This window comes from Xenopus laevis, chromosome 2S (genome assembly GCF_017654675.1).
Source record: "Xenopus laevis strain J_2021 chromosome 2S, Xenopus_laevis_v10.1, whole genome shotgun sequence".
Lineage (NCBI taxonomy): Eukaryota > Metazoa > Chordata > Amphibia > Anura > Pipidae > Xenopus > Xenopus laevis.
The window spans coordinates 168,137,721-168,160,995 of record NC_054374.1 but is presented as its reverse complement, the minus strand read 5'-3'; the positions used below and the strand labels follow the sequence as shown (position 1 = coordinate 168,160,995).

Sequence of the window (23,275 nt, the reverse complement as noted above, 5' to 3'; positions counted from 1 at the left end):
AAAATTGCAAAAACTGGAAAAAAAAAACAAGCTGGTCCTACAGATTCTTGTCACGTTTCTATGTGAACATGGGGGATTCCTGACAGTCGTACCCAGAATATCATCAGTCTGTACATGGTGCCAATGTTTGGGAATAGAATGTTTAATAAATCAACTCGCACTCGTGAACTTAGAAACAGACTATTTTTAACTGATTCTGATTTGGTCACACCTGTTTGTACCTGTGTAGCCACACTCCCTAAATCTGTCAGCCAATAATTGTACAGAACAATCCAATTCTTTTCGCTAAGACCTTAATGCGTTTAACCCTGGTTAGCTGGCAATAGGGTAAGGCTTTGATTAATGATAAAGAATGAAAACTAGTGACATGAAGTGATGTATTTCGATCTGTGGGCTTATGAAATATACCTGTGGGGAAATTTGCCGGATTCCTAATTGATAAGGAACTCCAGAAAAGATATTGATGAGGTGCTTCAAGAAACAGTAAAAGGTCTAGTAGATGGAATTGAATTCAGATAGTCCACAAAAGAAGTTAAGGTTGATTCCTCACCCACAAAATAAAGAAAAGGTCATCTATTTAGCGATAGTAACCGAAAATATAGTTCCAGAATGGTGATGTAACGGTTGGCACCAAAAAACCCAGAACCAATGCCAAGCACCCTGGTCTGGGCTCGTGCTTCCGCCTGTAGCAGCCGACTTTGGCCTTGGGAGGAGCCCTCAGCTACTCAGATGCCTCCAGGTCTTATAACGAGAGGTGCGAGGCGAGGGCTTCTAGACAGGCAGAGGGGCTCAACTGTAAGGCAAAGTCTTTGGGCAGAAGGTCGCGGTACAAGGTGTGAGACAGAATCGTAATCAGATCAGGTCGGGTCGGGGCAGGCAGAGAACAAACGTAATCAGGCAGACAAGGGTCAAACCAGGAAGTCAATCAGGACGGTACAACAGAAGGGGTAGTCGAATAACAGGCAGGGGTCAGGATCCAGAAGTCAGAATAGTCGAAAAGCCAGGCACAACAGGAAACAGAATCAAGATTCGCTAAATAGCTCAACGCTCAAAGCACCAGCAACAAACTCCTATAGCGGCAATGATCACAAGCCCAATTGTGCCTTAAATATTATTTGAATTTTGCACCAATGTGCGCTGGCGTCATCACGCCAGCGCCTTTAAATAACAGAGGAGAGCGCCGTGCGCACCCTAAAGAAGCTGCGCCTGTGGCGAAAAGACTAGCGCGGCGGGTGTTCCTGCCGTCCCCCCACTAGACCACCTGGGTGAGTTTTTATTACAGGTGATTTATATATATATTTGTCCTCGTATTCAGTCATAAATAAATTAGCATATGATGGAGCCACATTACTACCCATTGCTGTCCCTTGTTTTTGTGTTTTCAAAACTAAAATAAATGTGATCCAGGATAAAGCACAATAGTCCAAAAATAAAAGAAGCAAACTCCTGATTGTCAAATATTTCAGTTAGCAAATTGCAAATAGTGGATTTCCCCAAGTCGTGGAATATTAGTATAGAGACTAGAGATGTCCAGCGTAACTAGTAGAATTAGAGTATATGTCTGTGGATCTATCCTGATCATTTTTCCAAAAAGTAAAATGAGCCCTTAATAAAGGAGGGGATTGTCATGATATGAATCTGTAAAAAAAAACTTTTCTAGGACCCCAAATCTACTCTGAATTGGTTTGCTCTGAAAATCTATATGTTTCGAATTTCACAGATAGGCCACACCCCCTTATGCTACAGTGACTCCTAGTGGGGATCAGAGGAACTGACTCATCATAGAGTGACCCTTGTGTTACAGTGACCCCTAGTGGGGATCAGAGGAACTGACTCATCATAGTGGGACCCTTGTGTTACAGTGACCCCTAGTGGGGATCAGGGCAACTGACTCATCATAGAGTGACCCTTGTGTTACAGTGACCCCTAGTGGGGATCAGGGGAACTGACTCATCATAGAGTGACCCTTGTGTTACAGCGACTTCTAATGGGGATCAGAGGAACTGACTCATCATAGAGTGACTTTAATGTTACAGTGACTTCTAAAGTCAAAGTCAAAGTTAACTTGTTATCTCAGCAGTATATGAATATACAGTGAGAGAGACAACGTGGCTCCAGTTAGTACATATCACAAAAAGGCACTTAAAAATACACAATTAATATGTAAAACATGAAATATGCATATTGGCAGGAATTAGATATATACATGTGTAAACCTTTAGAATTGTGCAAATAACAGTTCACAAAGTTCAGTTCACAGATCAGGTGAGTCTGGAATGTAGTGGGAGGACAGGCAGTGAGTTGAGGAGTCTGATCACTTGCGGAAAAAAGCTTTCGCCTGGTTGTTCGGGGCTTTAATACTGCGAAAGCGTCTGCCGGATGGGATCAGCGTGAACAGTCCGTGTGAGGGGAGTGTGGAGTCCAGTGCAGGAGAACTTTCTTACACAGCACTTGTGGGACATCTCCTGCAGTGATGGAAGAGCCGCTCCAATGATGTTGCCAGCTGCTCTGACAGTCGCTCTAGACTTTTCCAGTCAGCAGAGCTGACACTTCTGTACCAGATTGAGATGCAGCTCGTCAGGACACTCTCTATGGTGCCCCTGTAGAACACTGTGAGGGTGGGAGGCGGAAGGTTGGCCCGTTTCAGTCGTCTTATGAAGTGAAGACGCCGCTGAGCCTTTTTGGTGATGGAGGCGGTGTTGGTGGTCCAGGTGAGGTCATCAGAGATGTGGACTCCCAGGAATTTGGGGTTCTTTACTGTCTCTACTGTGAAGCCGTTGATGTTGAGTGGTGTGTGAGCAGGGCGAGTTCTCCTGAAGTCGACAATCATCTCTTTTGTTTTATCCACATTCAGTGACAGGTTTTTCTCACTGCACCAGACCTCCAGCTGCTGAACCTCATCTCTGTACCCCGACTCGTCATTGTTGCTGATGAGCCCCACCACAGTTGTGTCATCGGCGAACTTGATGATGTGGTTTGAGCTGTGTCTAGTTGTGCAGTCATGTGTCAGCAATGTGTACAACAACGGCCTGAGAACACATCCTTGAGGAGCTCCTGTGCTCAATCTGATGGTGCTGGATCAGAGAAACTGACTCATCATAGAGTGACTTTAGTGTTACAGCGACTTCTAATGGGGATCAGAGAAACTGACTCATCAAAGAGTGACCCTTGTGTTACAGAGACCACTAGTGGGGATCAGAGGAACTGATTCATAATAGAGTGACCCTTTGTTACAGTGACCCCTTGTGGGGATCAGAGGAACTGACTTATCTTAGTGGGACCCTTGTGTTACAGTGACTTCTAATGGGGATCAGAGGAACTGACTCATCATAGAGTGACCCTTGTGTTACAGTGACCCCTAGTGGGGATCAGAGGAACTGACTCATCATAGTGGGACCCTTGTGTTACAGTGACTTCTAATGGAGATCAGAGGAACTGACTCATCATAGAGTGACCCTTGTTTTACAGTGACCCCTAGTGGGGATCAGAGGAACTGATTCATCATAGAGTGACCCTGTGTTACAGTGACCACTAGTGGGGATCAGAGGAACTGACTCATCATAGAGTGACCCTTGTGTTACAGTGACTTCTAATGGGGATCAGAGAAACTGACTCATCATAGTGGGACCCTTGTGTTGCAATGGGAACTGATTCATAATAGAGAGACCCTGCATTACAGTGACCCCTAGTGGGGATCAGAGAAACGGACTCATCATAGAGTGACCCTTGTGTTACAGTGACCATTAGTGGGGATCAGAGGAACTGACTCATCATAGAGTGACCCTTGTGTTACAGTGGGAACTGATTCATAATAGAGTGACCCTGCATTACAGTGACCCCTAGTGGGGATCAGAGGAACTGACTTATCATAGTGGGACCCTTGTGTTACAGTGACTTCTAATGGGGATCAGAGGAACTGACTCATCATAGTGGGACCCTTGTGTTACAGTGGGAACTGATTCATAATAGAGTGACCCTGCATTACAGTGACCCCTAGTGGGGATCAGAGGAACTGACTTATCATAGTGGGACCCTTGTGTTACAGTGACTTCTAATGGGGATCAGAGGAACTGACTCATCATAGAGTGACCCTTGTGTTACAGTGACCCCTAGTGGGGATCAGAGGAACTGACTTATCATAGTGGGACCCTTGTGTTACAGTGACTTCTAATGGGGATCAGAGGAACTGACTCATCATAGAGTGACCCTTGTGTTACAGTGACCCCTAGTGGGGATCAGAGGAACTGACTCATCATAGTGGGACCCTTGTGTTACAGTGACTTCTAATGGAGATCAGAGGAACTGACTCATCATAGAGTGACCCTTGTTTTACAGTGACCCCTAGTGGGGATCAGAGGAACTGATTCATCATAGAGTGACCCTGTGTTACAGTGACCACTAGTGGGGATCAGAGGAACTGACTCATCATAGAGTGACCCTTGTGTTACAGTGACTTCTAATGGGGATCAGAGAAACTGACTCATCATAGTGGGACCCTTGTGTTGCAATGGGAACTGATTCATAATAGAGAGACCCTGCATTACAGTGACCCCTAGTGGGGATCAGAGAAACGGACTCATCATAGAGTGACCCTTGTGTTACAGTGAACATTAGTGGGGATCAAAGGAACTGACTCATCATAGAGTGGCTTTAGTGTTACAGTGATTTATAATGGGAATCAGAGAAACTGACTCATCATAGAGTGACCCTGTGTTACAGTGACCCCTAGTGGGGATCAGAGGAACTGACTCATCATAAAGTGACCCTTTGTTACAGTGTAATTATCCTACCGCACACCTGTAGTTCACCAATCCTGCAAGCTGGTGGTGCGTTCCTTCCGTTGACCCGGCCGGGTCCCTTAGCAACCAATGTGTAAAAGAAACGGATCCGCACACACACCGATTAGTGCAGTCGGGGATTATCCCCTTTTATTCAGCCACCAAACATCAACGTTTCGGGGGGGAACACCCACCCTTCATCAGGATGAATGGGTGGGTGTTCCCCCCCGAAACGTTGATGTTTGGTGGCTGAATAAAAGGGGATAATCCCCGACTGCACTAATCGGTGTGTGTGCGGATCCGTTTCTTTTACACATCCTTTGTTACAGTGACCATTAGTGGGGATCAGAGGAACTGTCTCATCATAGAGTGACCCTTGTGTTACAGTGACCCCTAGTGGGGATCAGAGGAACTGACTCATCATAGTGGGGCCATTATGTTACAGAGACCACTAGTGGGGATCAGAGGAAATTACTCATCATAGTGGGACCCTTGTATTACAGAGACCACTAGTGGGGACTCATCATAGTGTGAACCTTGTGTTACAGTGGAAACTGACTCATCATAGAGTGACCCTTGTGTTACAGTTACCCTTAGTGGGGTAACTGAACCAAAAAGGATCAGGGGAACTGAATCATCATAGAGTGACCGTTGTGTTATAGTGACCCCTAGTGGGGATCAGGGGAACTGTCTCATCATTGAGTGACCCTTGTATTACAGTGGGAACTGACTCATCATAAAGTGACCCTGTGTTACATTGACCCCAAGTGGGAATCAGTGGAACTGACTCATCGTAGTGGGACCCTTGGTGCATAGAGGCAGATACAGGTGTAAATAGGTGCATGGAGGTAGATACAGGTGTAAGTAGGTGCATGGGGGTAGATACGGGTGTAAGTAGGTGCATGGAGGTAGATACAGGTGTAAGTAGGTGCATGGAGGCAGATACAGGTGTAAGTAGGTGCATGGAGGCAGATACAGGTGTAAGTAGGTGCATGGAGGCAGATATGGGTGTAGGTCGGTGCATTGAGGTAGATACAGGTGTAAGTAGGTGCATGGAGGTAGATACAGGTGTAAGTAGGTGCATGGGGGTAGATACGGGTGTAAGTAGGTGCATGGAGGCAGATACAGGTGTAAGTAGGTGCATGGAGGCAGATACAGGTGTAAGAAGTTGCATGGAGGCAGATACGGGTGTAAGTAGGTGCATGGGGGTAGATACGGGTGTAAGTAGGTGCATGGAGGCAGATACAGGTGTAAGAAGTTGCATGGAGGCAGATACGGGTGTAAGTAGGTGCATGGGGGTAGATACGGGCGTAAGTAGGTGCATGGAGGCAGATACGGGTGTAAGTAGGTGCATGGAGGCAGATACAGGTGTAAGTAGGTGCATGAAGGCAGATACAGGTGTAAGAAGTTGCATGGAGGTAGATACAGGTGTAAGTAGGTGCATGGGGGCAGATACAGGTGTAAGTAGGTGCATGCAGGCAGATACAGGTGTAAGAAGTTGCATGGAGGCAGATACGGGTTTAGGTAGGTGCATTGAGGTAGATACAGGTGTAAGTAGGTGCATGGAGGCAGATACTGGTGAAAGTAGGTGCATGGAGGTAGATACAGGTGTAAGTAGGTGCATGGAGGTAGATACAGGTGTAAGTAGGTGCATGGGGGCAGATACAGGTGTAAGTAGGTGCATGCAGGCAGATACAGGTGTAAGAAGTTGCATGGAGGCAGATACGGGTGTAGGTAGGTGCATTGAGGTAGATACAGGTGTAAGTAGGTGCATGGAGGCAGATACTGGTGAAAGTAGGTGCATGGAGGCAGATACGGGTGTAGGTAGATGCATGGAGGCAGATACGGGTGTAGGTAGGTGCATGGAGGCAGATACGGGTGTAAGTAGGTGCATGGAGGCAGATACAGGTGTAAGTAGGTGCATGGAGGCAGATATGGGTGTAGGTCGGTGCATTGAGGTAGATACAGGTGTAAGTAGGTGCATGGAGGTAGATACAGGTGTAAGTGGTACATGGAGGCAGATGGTGTTCTTCTGCCATCATCTGGCAGTGCAAGGGTATTGGGGCACTCGTGAGTTAGACTGTAAGCTCTTGGGTGATAATGGGTGGCTCAGGCGCCAGTGTGGAAGGAAGATGATAAGAAACATTTGGTTTCCCCTTTCTCAATTCTGTCAAAAAAAACCTCAAAGCAGAAGTAAAATAATCTGCACTTGCAGCCTGAGCTCTTTGTGTATCTGCCCCCCCCCGGGCACCATTATTTCCCTGGTGTCTATTACTATGTGTAATAATATAATATATAATAATCTGTATAATAATATATAATAACCTGTATAAATATATATTAATCTATATAATAATATAATATTTATTATTCTGTCTAATAATATAATAGATAATAACCTGTATAACAATATAATATATATTAATCTGTATAATAATATCATATTTATTAATCTGTATAATAATATAATATATAATAATCTGTATAATACAATAATATATAATAACCTGTATAATAATATATAATAACCTGTATAAATATATATTAATCTGTATAATAATATAATATATAATAACCTGTATAACAATATAATATATATTAATCTGTATAATAATATAATATTTATTAATCTGTATGATAATATAATATATAATAACCTGTATAACAATATATATTAATTTGTATAATAATATAATATTTATTAATCTGTATAATACTATAATATATAACAACCTGTATAACAATATAATATATATTAATCTGTATAATAATATAATATATAATAATCTGTATAATAATATAATATATAATAACCTGTATAATAATATCATATATAATAACCTGTATAATAATATATAATAACTTGTATGAATATATATTAATCTGTATAATAATATAATATATAATAACCTGTATAACAATTAAATATATATTAATCCGTATAATAATATAATGTTTATAAATCTGTATAATAATATAATATATAATAACCTGTATAACAATATAATATATAATAATCTGTATAATAATATAATATTTATTAATCTGTATAATAATATAATATATAATAATCTGTATAATAATATAATATATAATAACCTGTATAATAATATCATATATAATAACCTGTATAATGATATAATATATATTAATCTGTATAATAATATAATATATAATAACTTGAATAATAATAATATCATATATAATCATCTGTATAATAATATAATATATAATAACTGGTATAATAATATATAATAATTTGTATAATAATATATAGTAATAGTCTGGCGCTCCCATTGGTGGGAGAATACAGAGGCCTGAATGGTCAGTACCGCCCACCTTCCTTAGTTGCACTGAGGGGCCCATACACAAGTGCAACTCCCTGCTGCCCCTCACTTGCCTGCAATGCCTGTGGCCCCTGCTAGTGATTCAGGGGCCCATTTCCAGTGTGACACAGATACAGCAGTACAGAGAGCAGGAGGGGTCAAGCTGTGGCAGTCGGTGATTCTATTTCAGAGCATCACTGGGGCCCCTGGTGCAGGACGTGTCTGTCAGGTTTGATAATTATAAGGAAAGTCTCCCTGGGGCCCTCAGGGTTATTCCATGAGCTCAGCACCAGTGCAGGGACCACAGAGAAAGAGAATTACCCAGTGGGTCTCACTTACATGTAGGGGCATCATCCTCCCCCGCTGCCACATATTCAGTCCACAAGCAATGGATTTAGATGAATTCTGCATGGCGGCACAGAAAGCACTGGAGTCTGCGGCAGGAACTGTGTGGCATGTGGATGTGGCCCAGATACTCCCTCAGTCAGTGGTGGGGGGTTGGGACACACAGGGTAAATGCAGTGGGTATTTGGGGAACAGATGCCTGGGGGGGGGGTAGGTGCTTAAATAAGTGGGTTGCAGAAATGATTCTGGATATTTTTCAAGTGACCCTCCAGTTATTTATTATACTACAACTCCCAGGATCTTGCACCACCTTCAGTAGGCAGTTTGGAGGCTGCAGCCCAATAATTTCTGCTGCTTCCAGGTGATACAAAAGAAACTGCTAAGTTGCCCTTTAAATGAAGAAGCTGTTTTTTCTCTGCTTTCATGCAAGTTCTTGTGAGGAGGCTGAAGGGTTAAAGTGGGAAAAGATCAGCAGGAGACAAACACCTTTACCTGCCGGGAGTCCCAGGAGGCTGCTGATTGGAGCAGGTTGTTTCCATAATGACTCGCGGCTCTTGGTGCCTACAGGGAGTTGTTTGCAGGGAGTTAGAGAGCAGGAGATAGAGCGGCCGCCTCCCTCCCTCGGAATCACTCAGTTCTGCTCCGCTGCTGCCCCTCTAACTCCCTGTCTCTGCACAACAGCAACTCCCTGCAACCCTCCCATGGGCTGACCCTGAGGCTCCTGCATCATCATGGAACATTTAACTGTAAGTACCGGGGGCTCATTCTGGATTGGGTGTAACCTGCCGGTGCTGGGGGGTCCTTGTTTTATGCACAAAGTAACGAGCTGGGGCCCCGGATCTCTGTGCCGCCCTGGGTGCAACATGATACTTTGCCCCCCTGGGATCAAGAGAGACCTCATATTTCTCACAAGTGGATTAAATGGGGTTCACTGGTTCTGTGTCACGGTCCTTAGTGCTAAGGGTTAATTGCAGTGTATGGGGCACAATACAGGGGAGGCACTCAGGAAGAAGGTGGCACTTGGACAGGAAGAAGGTGGCACTTGGAGATGGCAGTAATGACTATTGATAAATAGAGACTAGAGGAATCAATGGGCAGAAGAAGGTCACATGAGCAGTTTTTGGGAGAGGATTAAATACAATAAATAAAAACATTTGAAATGTTCCTTTTAGTAAGAGAAATGATTCCCAGAATTCCTGACTGGATGCCTAATGGTTTGTTAGTCTGAGCTGTGGGTTCTACACAGAGGCTGCTGTGAGTTATAGTTGTACACAAGCCTGAGACTCCTTCCTTATTGTCTCGTCCCTCTATAGTGGCAGTGGCAGGAAAGCTGGCAGTTTAGTGGTGAGCGGGTGTCACTGTGGTTCTGTAGCTCAGATATAAAAGTGTATGTGACGTTTCCCCTTCCCTCCTGAGCTGCCGGAGAGACCATCAGGGTCAAACGGACTGACCCAACTGAGTATAAGAAGAACCACAAATTTGTATATGGGCCTAAACTCCATTGTAGCACCCAGTCATGTCTGCAGCACCCACACATGAGCAGCCAATCATATTACTGACACTATGGGGCCGATTCACAAAGGGTCGAATATCGAGGGTTAATTAAAATCCTTCGAATATCGAAGTCAAAGGATTTTAGCGCAAATAGTGCGATCGAACGATCGAAGTATTATTCCTTCGATCGGACGATAAAATCCTAAATCGAACGATTCGAAGGATTTTAATCCAACGATCAAATGCATATCAAAAAAACTTAGGAAAGCCTATGGGGACCTTCCCCATAGGCTAACATTGAGTTCAGTAGCTTTTAAATGGCGAACTAGGGGGTCGAAGTTTTTTCTTAAAGAGACAGTACTTCGACTATCGAATGGTCGAATAGTCGAACGATTTTTAGTTCGAATCCTTCGATTCAAAGTCGTAGTCGAAGGTCGTAGTAGCCCATTCGATGGTCGAAGTAGCCCAAAAAACACTTCGAAATTCGAAGTTTTTTTACTTCGAATCCTTCACTCTAAGTTAGTGAATCGGCCCCTCAGTATTGGTGTGTAGGTGCATCTCAGCTCATTTTGCCTGGTCATGTGATTTCAGAAAGAGCCAGCACTTTAGGATGGAACTGCTTTCTGGCAGGCTGTTGTTTCTCCTACTCAATGTAACTGAATGTGTCTCAGTGGGACCTGGATTTTACTATTGAGTGTTGTTCTTAGATCTACCAGGCAGCTGTTATCTTGTGTCAAGGCTTTTATCTTATCTTGTGTTTTTTTGCTTTTAAAGCACCTGTTTAATATATTTATGTGTGATATATTCTGCATTCCCAGCAAGCCAACTGGAGGGAGATTGTCAACAAGAAGCTGAAGTTCCCTGTCAATCTTGTCAATGCCATCCATGATGGAAGTCTCCTACAGGTGCAACAGCTGCTCCAGGTGGGCGATGGAATGCTGCGCCAATTGGACGACACAGAAGACCGGTCATGGCGAGAGGCCCTCAACCTGGCCATCCGCACAGGGAACGAGGAGATCATGAAGACCTTGCTGCACTGTGTGAAGTTTGACTTCCGGCAGATCCATGAGGCCCTTCTGGTGGCAGTAGACACCAACCAACCACATGTGGTCAAGATGTTACTGGATCGGCTGGACCAGGAGAAAGGGATTAAGATGGACATCAAGTCCTTCTCTTTGGCCTTTTTTGACAACTCCATTGACAACTCCCGTTTTGCCCCTGGGGTGACCCCTCTGACCTTGGCCTGTGAGAAGGATCTGTATGAGATTGTTGAGATGCTGATGAAGAAGGGTCATGTGATCACAACCCCGCACAAGATCTCCTGCGCATGCATGGAGTGCAGCAATGGGCGCAAGTATGATCTCCTCAAATTCTCCCTTTCCCGCATCAACACCTACAAGGGCATTGCCAGCAGGGCTTACCTGTCCATTGCCAATGAGGATGCCATGCTAAGTGCCTTCAAACTAAGCCGTGAGCTGAAGCGCCTTTCTAGGAAGGAACCTGAATTTAAGGTTTGTCCAAGTATTTATTTTTCTTAGGACTCACTACATCCATCATCCCTGCTGAATTGTGCTTTGTACAGGGAATATCTATCATGCCGTAGTTTTATGGTTTATGGCAGTGATCCCCAACCAGTGGCTCTCAGTGGCCTCAAAGCAGATGTTTATTTTTGGATTCCAGGCTTAGAGGCAAGTTTTGGTTGTATAAAAAACAGATGTACTGTCAAGTAACCCCTCCTGTAGGCTGCCAGTTCACAAAGGGTCTACCAAATAGCCAATCAAAGCCCTTATTTGCATCCCCTGGGACGTTCTTCTTGCTTGAGTTGCTCCCCAACTTTTTTTTACATTTGAATAAGTTTATAGGTGTTTCTGATATTGATTGCCTATCAAATTAATTGTTTAATTGGCTATAACATACATCCACTGATCCTACCCCCTGGATTGTTAGGCTGTGGCCAATGCTGACCATGGAGAGCTGAGACCATAACATGTATTTTGGTTTGTGCAGCCGGAATATCTGAGCCTGGAGAACCTGAGCCAGGAATTTGCTGTGGAACTTTTGGGCATGTGCAGGAACCAGAGTGAGGTGACAGCGGTGCTGAATGACTGTGGCGATGACGGTGATGAAGAAGAGTTGGACAATCAAGCCTTCGAGGAGGGGATCCCTAACCTTGCCCGGCTCCGTCTCGCTGTTCATCACAACCAAAAGAGGGTAGAGTCACCCTAATGAGCCATACCCACCAATTAGTGTTTACTTTTGTTCCTATAACTGCACAGGGCAATTAAAAGCAAACTGCTGATTGGTTGTTATGGGTTACTGGACTGGGGCAATGTGCTCCACTGATTTTGGGGTGAGGCTCTGTGTCTGTACCTGAGAAGCTAATTGTGTTCTCCTTTCCTTCCTGTTAGTTTGTGGCGCACCCCATCTGCCAGCAGGTCCTCTCCTCCATCTGGAGTGGGAAACTTTCTGGCTGGAGGGGCAGCAACACCATCTGGAAAATCTTCATCGCTTGCACCATCTTTATTTCTATGCCCCTCCTGTGCATGGTGTACTGGCTGGCACCCAAATCCAAGGTAACCACATCAGCCCTGGCACTACCCATGCCGTAAAGCGTGTCTGCTGGCACAGCAACTTGAAACTGCTCCCCCTCGACAGATACAAAAACTCTTCATGTCCCATCCCCACTATCTCTAACGTTGGTGAGACCCGGGGGTGTAAGTTACTGTTCCAAGTTATCAGGTTTAGCCCCAGTCCTCTTTGTCTGTTTCCCTTGTTCCACCCTCTGTTTCCTAAACTTTTATTGAAATCTGTGTTTACTGTGCCGAGGGAGCTGCTATAGCTCTGACAATTCTACTTGTCACCTAGGTTGGGAAAATCTTAAAAATCCCAGTAATTAAGTTCCTTCTTCACTCCGCTTCTTATCTGTGGTTCCTCATCTTCCTCTTGCTGGAGTCGATGATCATGGAGCAGAGACATGACATCTACGAGGGCAGGAACCAGGCCATCTGGCAGAATTCCTTTCACATGATCTGGGTGGCAGGTTGGTACATTGATGATTCCATACAGGTTCCTATTAAGGGGGTACAGTTGGGTGATGCGAATCCCCAAGTTTTGCTTTGGTAGGTATTTATGAACCCCTAAACAACAAAGCAATTTGCTTACCCCTAAGGACGGCTCTGATTTCCAGTCTATGAATGAATGTGTTAGTAGGTAACAATGGAAACCTTTGCTGAAGGGTGACCCACCCATGGCTTTTGCACTCACTACTGATGTGTAATGCGGCAGGTTTCCTATGGCACGAGTGCAAGGAGGTCTGGATCGAAGGGCTGCGCAGTTACTTCTTGGACTGGTGGAACTTCTTGGACATTGTGACCATTAGTATGTATCTGGCCTCCTTCTCCCTCAGGATTCTGGTCTTTGTGAAGGGCTACCTGGCCTGCCTGGAACTCCCTGACTCCGACGTCTGTTTCTACTTCACCAAATCAGGTGAGTGCTCAGAACTAAGGGTTAATGTAAAGCGTTGAATCCATTGCAATTCAGTCACTTGGAATCATAATAAATTAGTTGCACCCGTATCAAGGACATTTTCTGGTCAAAGTGGCTCCTTACAGGTGTTCCTTGGGAAGAGCTGGGCTTGTGCAGTGATATGTGTGTAAGTCGTTTGGGAGAGGGAGGATTGTGGGGGGCAGGTAACATGGCGGCACGGTGCTTCTTGTTCCTTGGGATCAATTTCCTCCAAAAAGAAGCACCATCCTGGGGTAAAACTTGGTGATTTCATTTAATGGCAACAACAATTGAACGACACTTTTCTGGTCTCTAGATAATGTGAGACTTGTATTTGTATGAACTCCTGCAGAAAGGAATGAGTGGAACACAGAGGACCCCCAGTTCATTGCTGAGGTTCTTTTTGCGGTGACCAGTATGCTCAGCTTCACTCGCCTGGCCTACATCCTACCTGCCCACGAGACTCTGGGGACTCTACAGATTTCTATTGGCAAAATGATTGATGATATGATACGGTGAGCAGCACAACCCCTCAGTGACTTCTAATATCCTTATCATTTACAGTAGGGGGTACATTATCCCTTATAATACATGAGTGATACTCAGAGTTCCCTGTATAACTTAGCCTGCAGCCTTGTGCCTTTATATGGTCACAGAACAACCCCTCAGTGACTTCTAATATCCTTATCATTTACAGTAGGGGGTACATTATCCCTTATAATACATGAGTGATACTCAGAGTTCCCTGTATAACTCAGCCTGCAGCCTTGTGTCTTTATATGGCCACAGAACAACCCCTCAGTGACTTCTAATATCCTTATCATTTACAGTAGGGGGTACATTATCCCTTATAATACATGAGTGATACTCAGAGTTCCCTGTATAACTCAGCCTGCAGCCTTGTGCCTTTATATGGTCACAGAACAATTCCTCAGTGACTTCTAATATCCTTATCATTTAGACTAGGGGGCACAGTATCCCTAACTGGCCTTAGAGATGAATGATTTTTAGTTTTTAGTGGTTAATCTGATTATACATTCTCTCGTCCTTAGGTTCATGTTTATCCTGATGATTATTCTCACTGCCTTTCTGTGTGGACTGAACAACATCTACGTGAATTACCCCGACTCCCAAACACTGGGAAAGTGAGTTTGTTCTCCTGCAGTTTCTCTGCCAATAACCCCAGGGCTGTATTTATAAAACTGAGTATTTCCCTGCAACGAACCAGAGAGGTGGAAAAAGTTGCAGGCATTTCCCCATTGAATTGTTAACTTGTATTTCAGAAGAGACCCCCATAAAGCCTCAATTCTCAATGTTCTCTGTTCCCTTCTCTGATATCTTCTCGCTTATATAAATCACTCCCTGCGATGTGTCACCCTGGATCATGGGGCCCACTGGCACCAACCCAGACGGCTTCACCTGATGGTTCTGAAATTGTTCACACCCCTTTCTATAAAGCCAAATATCCCCCCTCTTAACACAAGTGGAACTGGGTGTACGTTGCTAAGGTGTCTGTGTAATCCCATCTGGATATTGTTGCTATGGACACACTGGGTTCCAGTACTATAGTATTAAGATTGGCCTGGGTCCAAGCAAACTGGACCTGTTATGTTGTTCTGATCTCTTCCCTGGCAGCTTCAACGAGACCTTCCAGTTCCTGTTCTGGACAATGTTCCAGATGGTGGAGAGGACGACGGTGGACATGAATCACTATGTCGTGGCTGAATTTGTGGGTCGGGCTCTGTATGGTCTCTTCACCATCGTCATGGTCATTGTGCTGCTCAACATGCTCATAGCCATGATCACCAACTCCTTCCAGAAGATCGAGGTCAGTTCCCTAAACATCCGTCTGTCCTAGCGGCTGTTAGAAGGGATGAAGCCTACGGGGACTCATTCTCTAATAACAGGCAAACAGCTCAGGGATGTGGTTTTACTCATAGTACATTGTGTTTAACCAGAATTCCAGCGTCGTTGCATGTGGCACCCAGTGCTAGAGGCCAGCAATGCATGGACATGACCCAAGCTCTTCATCCTCTATAATGTGTGTGGGAGTCAATGTGTCCATCTCATAGTCATGCTGTGGGCATTCTGTAACTGCCAGAACATTAAACAAATGTGCCCTTGTGCCCCACCGCAGGACGATGCTGACGTGGAGTGGAAATTCGCTCGCTCAAAGCTGTATCTTTCCTACTTCAGAGAAGGTCTGACGCTCCCCGTGCCCTTCAACATCATCCCCACACCTAAAGCCCTCTTCTACTTCATAAGGTAGGGAGACATGAGAATGCAACTGTCGCCTCTATTAGCTTCACACGTGGGGTCGCTGGATGGAGCAGTTCCTAGGGTATGTGCAGCTGGGTCTGTAGTGCAGAAGGTAGAGTTGGGGGCAATTAAAAGGGAATAACAGTTATAAAGTTTGTCCCAAACATGCCAACCAATCAGATATCTGATATCAATATACTAACTGTACTACAGCAGCAAATGCCACCTGCTCAATGATCTCTTTGGGTTGACTTGGGAAGAGGTATGCAGGTGGCATTCCTGCCACCCCATTATCATGTCTTGTCCCCACCATCAAGTTGTTTATCCATTGTTCATCTACATTCCTAGAACCTTCACCAACAGCCTATTGCATTTCTGGTTTCCTCAATCAGGTGCCAATCCGCCATTATTGACTCATACAGAAGGGTTCTACTGACAGTGGGTACATTTGATGGGTGGGATGAGAAGTAACAGCGAGCCAGGCATTACCTATACAGATTGTGTATACAGGAAGGTGTATAACTGGGTTTCTTTTGTCCTATAGGAGAGTGTGCAGATTTATATGCTGTTACAAACCCAAGAAAAAGCAAGAGTACCCCCCAATTGCCAGCATTGTAAGTGAAAATCTTGTAGGGCTTGAAGGAAATCCAGAAGGAAAGAATCTCAGCATTCCAGCTTTTTCCTTTCTTGTCTCAGTCCAACAGAGCAGTAGGTGGAGATATATTTGCTGGAGAGAGTCGGGAGTCGTACCGCCTGCAGGTGATAAAGGCCTTGGTGCAGAGATACATAGACACCGCCAGGAGGGAGTTTGAGGAGAGCAGGAGGAAAGGTAACGAGATACAGTCATGGATTGGCTACACAACTAATTTGTGTCTAGTTAATGTACAGTGAAGGTTCTACTCAAGTGCTCCCAGATGGTGGCCTCCCCAGTGCACTCATGGTGCTTCCACTGGCAGAAGCCTTTTATTATGATACTCAAGCAAAACATACATTTCTGGGCCCAATAGGCTGGAACTACTGTGTATATAGGTGCAACAATATCATGCTATGTCTAGATATAATTGTACAATTTATCTCCTTAGATCTGGGCAACCGCATCACTGAGCTGAACAAGAACGTGATCCGCCTTCAGTCAGAAGTGAAAAACCTGAGACGTTCGGTGGTGGATCAGGCTGGGTCTGGCACAAACAAGAGCAATGAGAACATGCTGAGCCAGTACATCATGAAGGTGAAGGACAGCTTCCAAAGCTACGACCAAGAGTCCATCAACTCCAGTAAGGAATCACCAGAAGTCACCGTCCACCAGAACAATGACCGGGGCCTCGTGCCAGAGGATGACTGTCCCCCCTACCCCGAGGAGGTCTTTACCAACAGAGTGGCCGCGAATGGGGAAACCAATCATCTGCATGAGAATGAGGCTATGTAGGAATAAATGATCCAGTAGGTGCATAGAGAGACTCTAGAGAGTGCATGGACATCATTGTGCCAAGGAAATAGCTGGTAATCTCCAATGATTCCATTCCATGGCTTGTCCATGTATAAGGAGAATATATAAGGTATATATAGGAATGCCACCACTATAGGTTATCATGGCTGGTCCTCCATCTCTACAGTGTCACATAACAACAAATCAAGAAATGTGGCAGAAACTGGCAGTTGCACACGTAGTGTATAATAGTATTTCCACTGGGAATCTCAGGCTTGATGAACTCCAAATTCTTTTACACCCCTCCCCATCACATACACCTCTCCCACTTATGCACCCCTCCCACTCGCACACACCCCTCCCACTCACATACACCCTCCCACTCGCACACACCCCTCCCACTCACATACACCTCTCCCACTTATGCACCCCTCCCACTCACACACACCCCTCCCATTTATACACCCCTCCCACACGCACACACCCCTCCCACTCACTTACTCTTCTCCTGTTGCTGGACCCCAGGTATGACTAGATAGATTTAATGCACAATGAATGCACCCAAAGAAAGCTGCAGAAATAAATGGGGATAATAACTATTGTTCTATTAAGTGATTTCCTATTCTCAGTTTGTATCATTACATTCACAGATTTGTCAGGGAAGCAGAGGGAGCAATTTATTGGCCTGGGTGAAACTGTAAATTATCAATTTATTTGTCAGGGGCCCCCATGGGAATCCCAAATGAATTTCTCAGTAAAGCCGAGTGTTCAGGGGAAGGGCCGATGGGAATGATGCGCTACTGCCGCTGCTTCTCATTAAAGGGAAACACTCAGCACAGTAACAACTGTCATTTCTGCCTTGAAATATACTGTCAGGTTCTGTAACGTGCAGCAAAAATATTCATTTAATTCTAAGTCATAAAGTGGAATTTTCTACTTCCTGTTAACCATGTGACCCTTTCTATTTCCTGTCTGGCAAACAGCAGCAGCCCAGTCCTGCTTTATGGCATAGTCTGTAGACCAGTCCTGCTTTATGGCATAATCTGTAGACCAGTCCTGCTTTATGGCATAGTCTGTAGACCAGTCTTGCTTTATGGCATAGTTTCTAGACCAGTCCTGCCCAAAATGCAACCTGCTCGAGGGCAGCTCAGTCTGTAGGTCGGTTAGGAGCAAAAATGAGGGAAAATAGCCATTTATTTCCTATATACCCTGGAAATCCCAACATGAAATCCAATTAGTGTAACATTTGAGATGAAATGATATTTGATTCCCTAAATATTCAATGAAATATGGCTGGACGACAGATATAGCAATATTTTCCTTTACCTGTATCAGTCTGAATGTTTATTTCAGATCATTCCTCTGCGTCTATATACAGTATATATGTTGTGAATAGCCAGGCACTGTTGATTATAGTATATATATATATACTGTATATAGACAGGCTCAGTTGGTAGGTAACAGAAGGAAGGTACCAGGATATCGTTACACATTGGCCACTAATTACAGGCTGGCAAGTCTACACTTGCTGCTCCCTGGTGTATAACGATGACGCGCAGGAACATTCTCCTAATTAACAAGTAATATTAGAATTAGAGACAATGCAAGGTCATTGCAAATGTGGCCCCTGCAGCACCCGTGTGGCTCTGATCCGTCACATTAGGGCTTTGATGGTTATGTCCCCTTTAAGGTTTCACTGGGAACAATGGAGTGCTGCAGTAAGTGCGCCTCATTTAGCAGCATATAGACTATTATTATGTATCGGAGCATATAGAATAGCGGTTATTGACTTTATATAACTACTCCTTTGTCGGTGCCACTAAATAGAACCAGCGGCACAGATCAGACACCCGGCACCACCGATTTCACTCTCTCTGGCAGGCAAGTGGCTAAAAGATTTATATATCCAGATTCATGGAACAGTTTATTAAAGAAACAGTAGCATATAATTGAAAATGATTCAATGTTGGCATTAGTAGTGTGTGTGTGTTTGTGTTATACCCATTCATGAGCTGCAGTCACAGCTGCCGCTATTCCAACACTTTGTGCACCTTATAAATAGCTCAGCAAATACTGGTGCGACCGTGAAAAACCAAAAGCCGAAAACAGGGACAGTATGGGACTTGTTATCCAGAATGCTCGGGACCTGGAGTTTTCCATATAACGGGTCTTTCTGTAATTTAGATCTTCATACCTTACGTCTACTAGAAAATCATATAAATAGTAAATAAACCCAATAGGCTGGTTTTGCTTCCAATAAGGATTAATTATATCTTAGTTGGGATCAAGTACAAGTATGGAACCTGTTATTCAGAATGCTCAGGACCTGGGCTTTTCGGATAATGGATCTCTCCATAATTTGGATCTTCATACCTTAAATCTACTAGAAAATCATATAAACATGAAATAAAGCCAATAGGCTGGTTTTACCTCCAATAAGGATTAATTATATCTTAGTTGGGATCAAGTACAAGCGACTGTTTTATTATTACACAGAAAAAGGAAATTATTTTCGAACATTTGGATTATTTGGAAAAAATGGAGTCTATGGGAGGCCTTTCCATAATTCAGAGCTTTCTGGATAATGGATCCCATATCTGAACCTTGTCAGCATTGGCCAGGGATTGTTCAACTAGGTCAGGGGTGCCCAAAAAAAAAGATCGGGATCTACCGGTAGACGTTTAGCTGGTGATCAGTAGATCTCAAATATCAACAAACAGCTTGTCTATATCACTCTCCTATTTCATTATTTTCATTCAGTTATTTATGATGTTATGTTTATTATGTTATGGTTACATCAGAAATATAACAATATACATTTTCCAATAAATCAATATTTAAGCAATATTTTCCATTATAGATGTAGATCATAATGGGACAACATCACTAAAAGTAGATCTCACATTAGTAAAGTCTGAGCACTCCTGCACTAGGTTAAATATTCCATTGGTGTCAGGTGCGTTCAGTATACTGTATTTGGGCAACCTGAATATATTGCTCTGCTGGTTCCTACTGACAACATTGTTGGCCTACTTAGCCCTTTGTTAGGCTTCCTTTTTTCTAGTCTCAATTCTAGCAATACAACTGTTGATCCATGGGTCACTCAGGAGGAAATTCAGAAGAGACTATAACATGTAAACAAAGAGCCGGATGTATTCATCCCAGGGTAATTAGCGAGCTTAGCTCTTGATTGTCAAATCTCTTCATTTAATTTTCAGGATTCATTCAGGTCTGGCATAGTGCAGAGAGACTGGTGAATTGCTAATTTGGTGCCACTATTCAAAAAGGGAGCCTGTTCTCAGCCTCAGACCTATAGGCCAGTTAGTCTGACATCAGTGGTAGGAAAGCTTTTCGAAGGGTTAATAAAGGATAAGATACTGGACTTCATAGCAAATCATAATACTATGAGTGTGTGCCAGCATGGTTTTATGCGTAATAGATCTTGCCAGACTAACTTAATTTCTTTTTATGAGAAGGTGAGCGGAGACCTTGATTCTGGGATGGCAGTGGATGTGATTTACTTAGACTTTGCTAAAGCATTTGATACAGTGTCACACAGAAGGTTACTGGTTAAATGAAGGAATGTTGGCCTGGAACATAGTATTTGTACCTGGATAGAGAACTGGCTAAAAGATAGACTACAAAGAGTGGTGGTAAATGGAACATTTTCTAATTGGACCAGTGTTGTTAGTGGAGTACCGCAGGGCTCTGTACTAGGTCCCTTGCTTTTCAACTTGTTTATTAATGACCTGGAGGTGGCCATTGAAAGTACTGTTTCTATTTGTGCAGATGAGACTAAATTGTGCAGAACTATAGGTTCCATGCAGGATGCTGCCACTTTGCACAGTGATTTGTCTAAACTGGAAAACTGGGCAGCAAACTGGAAAATGAGGTTCAATGTTGATAAATGCAGGTTATGCACTTTGGCAAAAATAATATAAATTCAAGTTATACACTAAATGGCAGTGTGTTGGGAGTTTCCTTAAAGAGATTGTGTCATAGAAAAACATGTTCTTAACATCAGTTAATAGCACTGCTCCAGCAGAATTCTGCAATGAAATTTTTTTCAAAAGAGCAAACACAGTGACATGCTGTTAGTTTTTCAGGTGACCTCAGCCATGTGACTTGTGCTCTGATCTGCAGTCATTCTTTAATGCTGTCAACTGGAACAATATCACCCCTTCCTTCCCCCTCCCCCAGTAGCCCATCAGCAGAACAATGGGAAAATAATCAGCTCTGGGACACCTGCATTGCTAAAAATTCTCCCATGGGCTATACCCAGAGGTTGAAATGAGTATAGCGCTCTATAGTAAAAATTAAAGTTCCACTGCAACTCCTTCAGTTACATTAAGTTGGAGAAACAATAGCTTAAAGGAGAAGGAAAGGCTAAAATTAAGTAAGCTTTATCAGAAAGGTCTATATAAATACACCAGTAAACCCTCAAAGTAATGCTGCTCTTAGTCCTCTGTCAAAAGAAACACCACATTTCTTTGCTTTTATTGTGTACACATGCGCTTCTGTATCAGACTTCCTGTTTTCAGCTTAAACCTCCAGGGCACGGCCTTGAGCATGCTCAGTTTGCTCCTCTCCCCCTCCCTCCTCCCATCCCTGCTGTAATCTGAGCTCAGAGCTGTTAGTGAGCAGGGAGAGACTCAGGCAGGAAGTGATGTCACACCAAGCTTATATGGCAGCTTCTATCCTAAACAAACAGAGACAGTGTCTAGAGCTGTTTACTCAGGTATGGTAAAGCATTCTGCAGAATAAATATAGCGTTCTAGCTTGCATTATTGTGGCTAATCTGTTGGCAATAAACTGTCTTGGAGCTTTCCTTCTCCTTTAACTGAAAGCAGTTCCATCATGAAGTGCTGCTTCTTTCTGAAAGCTCGGGCACAATGACAAGAGATGGTGCCTACACACCAATACTACCAAAATAAACATTTGCTGGTTCAGGAATGTTGTTTGTAATATAAACAGTGTACATAATCCCTTAAATTGAGAAGGAGCTGGGGGTTTTTGTGGATAACACATTGTCTAATTCCAGGCAATGCCATTCTGTGGCCACTAAAGCAAATAATGTTCTGACTCAAGGAATGAAACATAATTTTGCCTCTTTATAGGTCCCTGGAGTATGGGGGCAGTTTTGAGCTCCAGTCCTTAAGAAAGATATGAATTCCCCTTAGAAATACTTCTATTTCTTCAGCACTCACTCATATTTAACACCTCAATTCCCAATTAAATAACCTCTGCCAGTCCCAGCAACACCTTAGTGCCTCGTCTTCCTTTCTACCAAGTTCCCAGTATGAGTTGCCATGCTTTGTGCTATTCAGTGAATTCATGTTCCAGCCCTGTTGAGTAAGAGTAAAAATGCTCCAAATATGCTGAATGGCATCAAATAAAAATGGCACCCTTATGGATGCAGTTAACTGTATTTCCATCGTACTGTTAACTTCATAAGACATTACAGGAAAAATTAAAATTTTACTGTTAACAGATGAAGGCTTTTATTTACTGCTGTAAAAGGAAAATTATTCTGTTAACCTCTCTTTTCCTATGTGGACACTGGGGTCTGACATAGAACAGCAGCCAGGGAATTCCCATTATGCATGCTATAATAAACAAGTCTGAGCGGACTGTAGACATCTCACCTTTATTGAGTGGGTATCATTAAACACTGTAGCATTCATTTTGTTCATTAAATGAGACTCTGAGGAGGGAAATATCAAGGTTTCAGCTTCCAAAGTGAAAAATTCCATTTCATTCTCAAACCAAATTCCTTGTAAATCTGACATTTCAGGGAGACGCCCACACAAATGTATCTGCTCCGGTCAACGAGGATTTAACAGAAGTTCTAATTTGTAAATGAAAAATACAGCATTGCCCCAGATGGTCAATTTGTTCTTGGGGTTCATCATCTGCTGGACAGCACTGGTCTCCCCACCACCTCTTTATGGGTATTGGGTCAAGCCAAATTTCGAGCCTCTCTACAACCTTTAAATGTTGTTGCTATAAGAAGGTAATACTGCACCACACTTGTGATATTAGTAGTGTGTGACAATACGGTGTTAGTGTACATTGCATGTTACTGTTGGTATTAAATATTAGGCCAAAAGTACACGTGGCACTTGTTTCTGCTATCTTCCCAA

The 23,275-nt window shown here is 43.5% G+C and overlaps 1 protein-coding gene across 1 annotated transcript; it reads left to right on the top strand.

The window, feature by feature from the left end:
* Positions 1–10,746: 10,746 nt before the first annotated feature.
* Positions 10,747–17,183, top strand: LOC108709061 (short transient receptor potential channel 2-like; the record flags this gene model as incomplete). Its single annotated transcript, XM_041584772.1, has 12 exons — positions 10,747–11,454; positions 11,951–12,154; positions 12,352–12,516; positions 12,809–12,983; positions 13,229–13,429; positions 13,800–13,962; positions 14,500–14,592; positions 15,083–15,275; positions 15,585–15,712; positions 16,251–16,320; positions 16,403–16,535; positions 16,789–17,183. Coding segments are annotated over 12 exons (2,577 nt in total), but the record flags the coding sequence as incomplete, so codon positions are not given.
* Positions 17,184–23,275: the final 6,092 nt, after the last annotated feature.